This window comes from Macrosteles quadrilineatus, unplaced genomic scaffold (assembly GCF_028750875.1).
Source record: "Macrosteles quadrilineatus isolate MER2022 unplaced genomic scaffold, UCM_ALF_1.0 Scaffold_2__2_contigs__length_208266976, whole genome shotgun sequence".
NCBI lineage: Eukaryota > Metazoa > Arthropoda > Insecta > Hemiptera > Cicadellidae > Macrosteles > Macrosteles quadrilineatus.
Genome location: NW_026542595.1, coordinates 114,600,326 through 114,611,816, shown reverse-complemented (window position 1 = coordinate 114,611,816; position 11,491 = coordinate 114,600,326). Strand labels below are relative to the sequence as shown.

General features: G+C 33.2%; 1 protein-coding gene across 1 annotated transcript; it reads left to right on the top strand.

Annotated features, from left to right (window-relative positions):
* Positions 1 to 1,719: 1,719 nt before the first annotated feature.
* LOC128984793 (GATA-binding factor 6-B-like) lies at positions 1,720 to 8,249 on the top strand. The gene is made up of 6 exons (XM_054404161.1): positions 1,720 to 1,897; positions 2,993 to 3,103; positions 6,289 to 6,387; positions 6,951 to 7,049; positions 7,648 to 7,803; positions 8,238 to 8,249. Exons 2-6 carry the CDS (start codon positions 3,089 to 3,091, stop codon positions 8,247 to 8,249), a joined length of 381 nt encoding a protein of 126 aa, XP_054260136.1. The 5' UTR covers positions 1,720 to 1,897; positions 2,993 to 3,088.
* Positions 8,250 to 11,491: the final 3,242 nt, after the last annotated feature.

Sequence of the window (11,491 nt, the reverse complement as noted above, 5' to 3'; positions counted from 1 at the left end):
CCTACAGCTACAGCTACCAAAGCAACAGCTACCAGGAGACTTGTAAATGGACAGTCTAAGTAAGTTTATTAACTTTTTTCTTTAATTGTCCAGTATATTTTAGTATATACAAGGTAGTTGAAATAAATTAGTTAGAATTTTTCAATATATTTTTTAAAATATAATCTACGACGGCGATTCTCATTGTCAGTAAAGAAAGACAAATACTATCGACATTGTTCTGATAATGTGGTTGGGGGGGGGGGGGCAGTCATGACAAACCCCAGTCATGACAAAACGTTTGCCCGTGCCACGTCGCGTGTGGAACTAGTTCCCGAATGTAAGGCCGGGGCCACACGACGCGGATCATCCGCGCGTGGAAAAAGTTAAATACTTAGAAGTACGCTCAGAAACCTTAATTTGCCAAAATCATTCTCTGCAATCTAGGAGTGTGAAAAATCTTGAGCCATTTCACCTAGATGATAAATCTTCTAAAGTTTGAAGTGGGTGATGGCGACGTTTAATATTTTTGTTCAAATCGGTTGGATCTAAGCAGATTCGGACTTTGTCTTTTTGGCGTACAACAACCATGGGGGACGTTTCTTGTTTTAAAATAAAACTAAATCTTTAAATGAAGAATTCCATTTAATGATCTACAAGTTAGTATGTTTACAAGTAAGTTTGTTGACCGTTCCTTCGTGAATGGTTATGTAGAGATTGGCAGTAAATGATTTCATAACCATCATCTATAATAGACCCCCCTACTGCCACATGTGATTTGATTTTAAAATAATTGAAATCACCATAATGACGTATGTGTTTTGTTCCAGGAGAGCAGGCCTCCAGGAATGGCTCGAGGAAAGTGGCCAAGAAAAAAGAATTAGGCTTTTCGACATCAACAGTAAAGTATATTTTTAAATACTTTATAGGTTACTAGCAGTTACCCGGCGCGAGTTGCTGTGCTTAATAACTATATTTTTAAATGGTAATTTGTTGTTTACGATAAATAATAAAAAAAGTATACTAAGAACAAGTATAGAATATTTATTTTACTTTAATGCCAGTGGATAAACTATGATTTTTTTTCATTAGGTGTATAAATATATAAGTTTTTAGGCGTACCAAGACGTGAGCACGCAACATACAGCTGTCCGTGTGAAAAGCATGCATTTTCTAAATTTAAACCAGCGATAGTCAGGGATTGCCCTTGTGCCTTATTAATGGTCATTGCGAAAGCAAGACGCAAAGGAAATTGTAGTCGCTTGAATTCAGAAGGTATTTCAGATGAAATCGGTATTCTTGGGATTAAGACTATTTCTCCTTTGAACTTACACTGATGATTGTTGCTTCGATCAAGTTTGGTGTAATTTTTTAAATCGTCAGTCTAGTTCCGTTGCATAGCGTGAATTAAGTTTTTTTTAACACAGTAACTTAATGTAAGTTTAAAAAAATAAAATCTAAATAGTCCCTGAGTAGCTGGTGCTGCTACCTAGCCCGGATTGGGCGAATCTTTTAGCTAAGTGGTTGGTAGTGTATCCTATGAACATGCAGGTCACCAATGGTCGTTTTGCTATTTTTTTAAAAATAATTCCTTCTGATCTGTTTGAATACGTAAATATGATAAAAATACACATTAGTGAACAAAAATATTAGTTTAGTTTAGTTTATTAGTTTAGTAATGAGATCTGTTGAGAAACATTTTGAAACAATTTTGTTGAACCTCCTCTACTCATTGACCGACTAATTTCAAAGGTCATATCCACCACTAGCCTATATTATTTTTCACTACAGACTTAACTTCTGTTACATGTGGCTACAGATTACCTGTAATAACTGCGGAACGGACAAGACCAGTAGATGGAGGAATAATAAAACTATGTGTAACGCCTGCTTTTTGTGGCCCAAACATCACCGTGGGGTAAGTAAAACTGTTGGGCGGATTTAAAGGAGACGGTTAGCCTCCTAGATGGGCCTGTGTGTAATGAGTGAGACATGTTAATAAAACCTCATTTAGATGGTTTCTCATCGTTGCCATGGATTTAGTAGATTTGAAAATGTTTAAATATTTTTCTTGATTAGTTTTTTATATAGGGTTTTAAACAGCAGTGATCATAAAATAATTTTTAGCTTCTTTAGTTCCTTAATAAAAAACTATGGAACTTTAGCTACCTTGTCCTTGCACTAAGATAATAATTCTTAAGAATTTGTTTTAGAATCTGCACAGCTAATTTGGAAGGGGAGCCCGATAGAAAAAAAACCATTAGTGGGTGGTTGGCTCAAAGTCTGACAAAGTCTAGCAGCCGGCGCTAAGATTCTAAACTAGCTTTTGGCATAAAATACTTTGCTTAACATAACAACTGTAAACATTCAGCTTTTGTGTCACAAATTCAGCATTTGGATAAAAACGTAAAGACATACTTAGGGTTGACTTATTTATACTATGTGTAATGCTAATCATTGATACGTTCAATTCAACTGTAAGAGGATGACAGATTAATTAAATATTCATAGTAAAATACTAGGATGTTCAAATTATTTATTTAAGCAATCTTAGTAATCTTCGATTTGATTTAGAGCAATGTAATTTGTTTTTTAGCCAAAGTGAAAGTTCAAATTTGAGACTATGGTCTTTTCCTTACTAGCATACTACTATCGTTACCATCGTACTATCGTTTCCATTGCGTTTTGTGAGGTCAAATCTCATTTCAAGTTGCAGATTTAGTTTCCCCACCCTCGTAAACATTAAAAACGATATACTACACCCTACATCTAGCAATAAAGTGTTTAAAAATTTTTTTCAGGGAGCAATTATTATTCTAATTTAAATAACCTTATATCAGGAACTTCCCCAAGTCAGATTTCGGTAGACTTTTTTGTGCTGTGTGGAGGTATAAAAGTAATGAAATCTGTTGAGAAACCTTTTGAAACAATTTTGTTGAACGTCCACTACGCAATGAATGGACTAATTTCAAAGGTCATATCCACCACTAGCCTATGTTATTTTTCATTACAGACTTAACTTCTGTTACAAGAAATATGTATCAACTGCACCACCACAACAACAACTAGGTGGTGGGGCCAAAAATGACATGCTTGTCATCAATGGCAAATGAACCACAATGGGGTAAGTAACTTATACCCCTACCATGTAGCCAATTAGGTAGTATACTTTAATTTAGGATGAATATAATTGAATCTAATTTAAGCTGGTAGTAGTATTGCTCAAATCAAGAGGTGCAGGTTTACAATCCATTCTCACAAGTTATTCTGACACCATGTTAACTATATTATATCAGATTTCGGTAGACTTTTTTTGTATCGGTCCCAATTTCCAAATCTCCCCATAGTCTCTACTGAAGTTTGAGTGGTCTTAAACGAAGGATTCAACAATTGAAGGACCACACCTACTCAGCTTAGGCTCCGGATTTATATTCTGATTTATATTTTAGAGTTTTTTGTAGTAAATTAGAAACTAATTATCTTTACTGCAGGGTGGAGTCAAACTCCCCACTGTAGAAGAGAAGAACACTTTGGAGAAGAGCACTTTAGAACCTCCCACTACCGAACCCGTGGCTAGAACTTCGTCCTTGGAAGAACCTGTGAATGTCACATTAATAACTGATACATATTACGCTATCCAGTCATAAATAATACTAAAACTTGTTTTTAAAATAAGCGTAGCTAGAGACAATTTACAAGTATTTATTTACAAACATCAAAAACAAAAAGTGGATTTAAACATTGTTCCACATATTACCTGTTGTTGAATTTTAACTGTAATGTTGTCACTATTTTATTAATTAGGCTAATTTTGAATAATAAGACGATAAGAAAATGTTTAGCAAAGATAAATCCTCGTATTTGTAGTAAACATGAAATAAAACTTAGTTTTTGTTGTAATTTTCCTGGTTTTCCTATACATTTTTATGTTCTGATAGCATTGTTTGAAACCAAAATCTCATAAAATCAAAAGACATATAGTTTACTGTGTAATATTGAATTTAACTTTGATTTAGTTGGACGAGGTTGTCATAATAAAGCCATTTTAGGGAAAATAATGTTTTGCAGCAAAATCTCAGGAACACAATATAAACTGAAAAATATCATCTAAATAGTTCGTGACTAACTAGTGCTGCTACCTAGTAACGCATTGAACAACCATCTGTAGCGCTATCTGTTCGCAATCAGTGGCGTCAGCTTAAATACCGGTTTTTGACTCAGTCTTCAAGCACAGATAGCCGAGAAGGCTAGGGCGTGTGTCACTTGGCCAGTGGCATTCGTCTGCTCGGGTTCGAATCCCGTCCTGTGTGGCAAATAATTGGCGATCTGTGTGTTTGTAGCGATATACTACAACCACTGGGGCATAGTGAGGTGTTCATAATCCTTGGTTTAGACATACACCTCGAAATCATCGGATTGGGCGAATCTTTTAGCTAAGTGGTTGGTAGTGTATCCTATGAACATGCAGGTCACCAATGGCCGGTTTGCTATTTTTTTTTTAATAATTCCTTCTGATCTGTTTGAATACTTAAATATGATAAAAATACACATTAGTGAACAAAAATATTTTCTCAAGACTGCAATTTTGATTGGATTATAAAATACACAATTTAAACCAATAATGTATTTTTAAAACTAAATTTAATGAGGAAATAATTTATATCTGCATTCTTCAGACAAAGCAATGATTACTAAATATCCTCATTGAACTTTACACTAAAATCAATTAATTAAAGACGATGTTTCTAATAATAATAAATTAATAAATAAAGTGCTGATCTGGCCAAAATTAATACATTACTTCCACATGTTAATTTTCGAGCATAACAAGATTTAACTGTCATATTTTTTGTATTCAAACGATTTATTTCATTTTCTTTCATTTTATGTTCTGTCAGTACTAATAAATCCACTGAAATTTCATCTAGTAAGATAGACAACATGTCTAGTCTGGAGGGTAGGTGCTGGATATTTTGGTGTAGGATACTAATTTCGTTATTAATATTTTGATTGCAGTTTGTTTTACTTTTGTTGTTTTTGTTTTTACTTTTTGTTGCAAATGGTTCCAAAACAACCAACTTCTTCTAAACTGCAAGAAAACAAAAATGCTCCAATACCATATTAACAGCTCAAAAAAGCAAGTCACACTGACTGTTTTGATAGGTGACGAAGAGATCTCTTCTTACAGCAATGCTAAGTTTCTTGGTTTGGTTTTAGACAGATAGCTCAACTTTCATGACCATATAGAGCTCATATCAAGAAGAATTAGCACAGGAATTTTTGTGATCAGAGGTCTTTCGAGGTTTACCGATTCTCGTGTAACCTTGAGTGCCTATTATGGACTGATTTACCCATTATTGTCGTATTTGGTGGCAGTTTAGGGCTGTGAGAGCGTACGAACAAAGTTTGTCTTCCGTCTTCAGAAAAAAGCCCTTAGAGCAGCCTTCAGAATATCCCGTCGTACTTCTTGCAAGCCTCTCTTCAAGGAATACAATATTCTCACATTTCCATCCATATACATACTCAGTTGTCTATCGTTTTTAAAAGGAAATTAACTGTATCAACCGCAGTTCCATTCAATGCAGTACACTCTCAGACAAAAAAACAATATTAAGCTACCTAAGCACAGGACAAGTTTCTTTGAGAGACACCTATTTTATAATAGTATCAGGTTTTTCAATGTGTTGCCTGAACCCCTGAAAGTGGAGCAAGACAAAGACAAATTTGGGAGAGCGGTCAAACGCATACTCTTGGAACAAGCTCCCTACACTGTGAAAGATTTTTTAAGTTGCCGATCGAATTAAGATACTGTTCAGTTGCGTTTTAGTTCTAACAGCATTTATAATTTAGTTTTATTATATATTCTTGTGACGCTATTATACAGTTTTTTTTCTGTGCAAAAATAAAGATGATTTGATTTGATTTGACGGAACATTGATGCGGTAGTAGGATTTTGTGAGGTCAAATCTCATTTAAGTTGCAGATTTAGTTTCCCCACCCTCGTAAACATTAAAAACTATATACTACACCCTACATCTAGCAATAATGTGTTTAACAATTTTTTTTCTGGGAGCAATTATTATTCTAATTTAAATAACCTAATATCAGGAACTTCCCCAAGTCAGACTTCGGTAGACTTTTTTGTGCTGTGTAGAGGTATAAAAGTCATGAAATCTGTTGAGAAACCTTTTGAAACAATTTTGTTGAACCTCCACTACTCAATGAATGGACTTATTTCAAAGGTCATATCTCCCACTAGCCTATATTATTTTACACTACAGACTTAACTTCTGTTACATGTGGCTACAGATTACCTGTAAAAACTGTGGCACTGACCAGACCAGTAAATGGAGAAAAAAGAATACAATGTGCAACGCCTGCTTTCAATGGCCGAATAATCACCGTGGGGTAAGTAAAACTGTTGGGCGGTTTTAAAGGAGACAGTTAGCCTCCTAGATGGGCCCGTGTGTAATGAGTGAGACATGTTAATAAAACCTCATTTAGATGGTTTCTCATCGTTGCCATGGATTTAGTAGATTTGAAAATGTTTAAATATTTTTCTTGATTGGTTTTTTATATAGGGTTTTAAACAGCAGTGATCATAAAATAATTTTAGCTTCTATAGTTCCTTAATAAAGAACTATGGACCTTTAGCTACCTTGTCCTTGCACTAAGATAATAATTCTTAATAATTTGTATTAGAATCTGCACAGCTAATTTGGAAGGGGAGCCCGAAAGAAGTATTCGAAAAAAACCATTAGTGGGTGGTTGGCTCAAAGTCTGTTCAAAGTCTGCTCAAAGTGGTTGTGTTGTGTGGAGGTATAAAAGTAATGAAATCTGTTGAGAACCTTTTGAAACAATTTTGTTGAATCTCCACTACTCAATGACTGGACTAACTTCAAAGGTCACATCTACCACTAGCCTATATTATTTTTCACTACAGACTTAACTTTTGTTACATGTGGCTGCAGAAAATCTGTAACAACTGTAACACTGTGACATCATCAAAATGGTGGAAAGGTGGCACAGAATGCAACGCGTGCAATCAGTACTACAAGAATCACGGTGGGGTAAGTAACTGTTGCGCGGTTTTAAAGTAGAGAATTAAAATATTTTACTAATTAGCGAAAGAGAAATTGACAGAGAACTGTTCCTGTGATGACGCCGGGTGCAAAGACAAGGTAAACCCTACGCCTACAGACATATAAGTTGATTTTACGTTTGAATTTATGTAATACAGGTTAACCTGTACATGCAATTCAATAACTTTCCAATTTAAGTTAGTTAAAAAGTTCCTTACTCTTACCAGTAGACTATATTTCCAAATTTGTTCAAGTATTATAATTTTAGCTGTAGGCCTTAAACAAAATAATTTAAGTTCACAGTCGGTCACTATAATAGAAAAACAATTCCTTGAGTCCGGATTAATGCATCAGCTTCTCTGAACACTTAATTGAAATATTCATAGCCTAATAGTCTAAAAGTAAGTGGTATAATTGTTGGCAACAAAATTACTAAATGATACATTACCCAATAACTTTTCTTTTTTCAAACTCATTTATTTTTAAAACAAATTTCACGTGTTCTATGTTTTGTGTGATTATTTTATCTACAACTATATTATGACTCACTCCACTTCAAAATAAAGATTTAGCTTCTGTTTCACAGGAAAAATGCAATAACTGCAACAAAACAATTAATCTAAAATCAAACAAAAAATGGTTGTACAAAGATTCAGACGGCCAGTTTTGTGTTGAAGAAAATAGTGCAGACGGGGAAAAATATCGAGTGTGCGCAAAATGCAACTTGAACATCCGTAGTAGAGTAAGTAACCTAGAAACATATAGTGTATCTAGTCATGTAAGACAAGAGATCGTTAAATATTTGTGGATAACGTTCTAGTACAAACACTTTTGAATCATGCCCTCGTACCTGCACCTGAGTAAACGCAAAGGGAGGCGTGATCCCATGTGCAGGGACGAGGAGTGCTGACTGAGGACGTAATGTTCCTTAGATATACAGTCAATGGCAACGAAGTTTCGACTGAATCCGAGCCACATGTTTTTTCCTTTTAATTTACGAATTGGTTTAGTTATTATAATTATTTATATTTTATATGTTATTTTATATTTCTATTAATTTTTTATTTGTATTTATTTTATATTTATATTGTATTTTATATTTTAATTTCTTATACATTAGTTAGGTATTTATTATTGAGATTATCAAGTATTAACTTAAATTGAAATTTTTTACAGATAAAGATATAGAAACATTGAGAGGCAATTTTACCCAGTTAAGGTTACTAAATTATACATTACCCAATAACTTTTCTTTTTTCAAACTCATTTATTTTTAAAACAAATTTCACGTGTTCTATGTTTTGTTTGATTATTTTATCTACAACTATACTATGTTTCACTCCACTTCCAAACTAAATTTAGCTTCTGTTTCACAGGAAAGATGCAATAACTGCAACAAAACAATTAATCTAAAATCAAACAAAAAATGGTTGTACAAAGATTCAGACGGCCAGTTATGTAAAGAAGATAATGGAGACGGGGAACAATATCCAGTTTGCAGCAAATGCAACCTAAACATCCGTAGAAGAGTAAGTAACCTAGAAACATATAGTGTATCTAGTCATGTAAGACAAGAGATCGTTAAATATTTGTGGATAACATTCTAGTACAAACACTTTTGAATCATGCCCTCGTACCTGCACCTGAGGCTGTAACGTTCCTTAGATATACAGTCAATGGCAACGAAGTTTCGACTGAATCCTAGCCACATGTTTTTTCTTTTTAATTTACGAATTGGTTTAGTTATTATAATTATTTATATTTTATATGTTATTTTATATTTGTATTTATTTTATATTTCTATTTATTTTTTATTTTATTGATTTTATATTTCAATTTCTTATACATTAGTTAGGTATTTATTATTGAGATTATCAATTATTAACTTAAATTGAAATTTTTTACAGATAAAGATATAGAAACATTAAGAGGCAATTTTACCCAGTTAAGGTTACTAAATTATACATTACCCAATAACTTTTCTTTTTCCAAACTCATTTATTTTTAAAACAAATTTCACGTGTTCTATGTTTTGTGTGATTATTTTATCTAAAACTATATTATGTTTCACTCCACTTCCAAACTAAATTTAGCTTCTGTTTCACAGGAAAAATGCACTAATTGCAACAAGAACATTAAACAAAATCAAACAAAAGATGCTTACAAAAATATGCAGACGGCCAATTCTGGATACAAAAAAATGCAGACGGGGAAAATTATGTAGTTTGCACCGCCTGTAACACCAAAATCCCGTACAATTTAATCGATGTGAATGATGATGCTACATAACTGTAAATTTCATAACTGAACAATTCAATGCAATGTACTGAGTTAGATTAAGGAACTGTGACGCTATTTATTGTATTGCTGTACATGAAACGAATAAAGAAGTTTTAAATTGAATTGAGTACTCCTATCAAAAATCCATCATTTGGCTGCCACCTCAAAGTTTAGGGATTCATTTTTACCTGTCTGGAGTAGATTTTGTTGGATTTTCACTCATGATCTGCATATAAGCTAGCATGTGACTATTAATTTTATTTAAGTCATATGTTTATGTTTTTATATTTGATTATTACATTTGTGTTTTTCCTTGATTCAATTAAACACTAGTTTTCTATTTTGTCTAAATTTAGTTTGATATTCATGAGTTTTAGAGTAAATTTCACATTTAATATGCTCTCCCCTTTAGGTTATGGGCCCAGAGGGTTCTAGACTCATGAATTTAATATATTCCCAAGTTAAATCTTTTTCAATCTAAATAATTTATCAGTCAGCCTAGGTTGAAGTGTAAAGTTTTGTTCTTGTAACATCTCATAACATTTTCACAAAATGACTAGTACTGTAAATTACCGAATTGAACCTCTAAACAAAAATAACTATGATACTTGGAGAATTCAGGCACAAGCGATATTAATAAAATCAGATCTGTTGAAATATGTCTGTGGTGAAGAACCATGTCCTGATGATACAGATCCTGAAAAGAAGAAAAGGTGGTTGAATCAAGACTTGATAGCAAAATCAGATTTAATACTACTAATCTCTGCAGGTGAGCTTAGAAATATAAAAAGCTGCAACACCTCAAAAGATATTTGGGACACTTTGAATAATATTTATGCATCTAAAGGTCCTGCCCGTAAGGTAACACTTTTAAAGAAATTGATTCTACACAAATTGAAAGATGGACATAATGTAAGAAATCACTTAGATGAATTTACTGATGCTGTTGATAAATTATTAGAATTAGACATTGTCATAAATGATTATCTTTTGTCCATAATGATGTTGTACAGTCTTAATTCATTATTTGAGAACTTTCGAGTCGCAATAGAGTCACGAGATTCTCTTCCTAAACCTGATAAGCTAAAATTAAAATACTTGAAGAATTTGAAGCTAGGCAAAAAGTAGTAGTAAATTCACACTCTAAAGATAGAGTTGAAAAACAAAGCACTGACGGTGAATTTTTCTCTAAAAGTGTTAACAGCAAGCACAAAAACTTTAATCAAAATTCAAAGGGTTTCTGTAAAAAATGTGGGAGAAATAATCATTCAACAGAAACATTTTGGGCAAAAACTAAATACAATCACAAATATTTCAAAACAGAAGAACTTTGTCTTTTATCCGGAGAATGTAAACCCAAAGACAACATTTGGTGTCTCGACTCTGGTAGTACTTCTCATATGTGTAAAAATAGGGAAGACTTTGTTGAACTTTCAAAAACTTCTCCTAATCACACACTCAAACTTGCATCAAAAAATCAAACTACTGTCGGCGTCCCAAGACAGATTGTGTTCTGCTCATGAATTAACTCTTCCCTCAACAAAATACGCCTTGCGTTATTTGAATGTTAAAAACCCAGTAACCATTTAAACGCTAACTAAATAATTTAACTAAATTTAGCTATGCACATGTACAAAATGTTATGTGACAATAAAGAAATATTTATTTTTTATTTATTTATTTGATTTGACTTAGAAAAAGACTACCCAGTGGAAGTTGCTTTTGCCACTCCAGGGACATCAAAAGGGAATTTTTATGAAGAGGAGGAAGATGATGAAGGTGATGATAAGTTTTAAAATATTATCAAAATGATAACATTTTATTTCCGTCCACTTTTGAGCTAGATGTTTGTTAATCTGGTGTTGTTAGTTACTTCACAATTATGTGTACAACACATTGGTTTTCCTGAACTAAACAAGTTTATAGAAGGTCCTAAAACTGGTTCTATGATTATTTAAGAAAGAGTTGGCATTGCGACGAAACAGAAAGCGACCTTGCTTATGTAGATGCAATCTGGATTGCACCAAGAAAATTGCAGATGCCGCAAATTGCGAAGGTTATGCACAGAGAACTGTTCCTGTGATGACGCCGGGTGCAAAAACAAGGTAAACCCTACGCCTACAGACATATAAGTTGATTTTACGTTTGAA

What these genes read in the sequence shown, in the direction of transcription:
- LOC128984793 (XM_054404161.1), top strand. An exon ending in GGCCGAATAATCACCGTGGG is followed by an intron (nt 6,388 to 6,950) that starts GTAAGTAAAACT and finishes ATGTGGCTGCAG; the next exon opens with AAAATCTGTAACAACTGTAA. An exon ending in ACTACAAGAATCACGGTGGG is followed by an intron (nt 7,050 to 7,647) that starts GTAAGTAACTGT and finishes TCTGTTTCACAG; the next exon opens with GAAAAATGCAATAACTGCAA.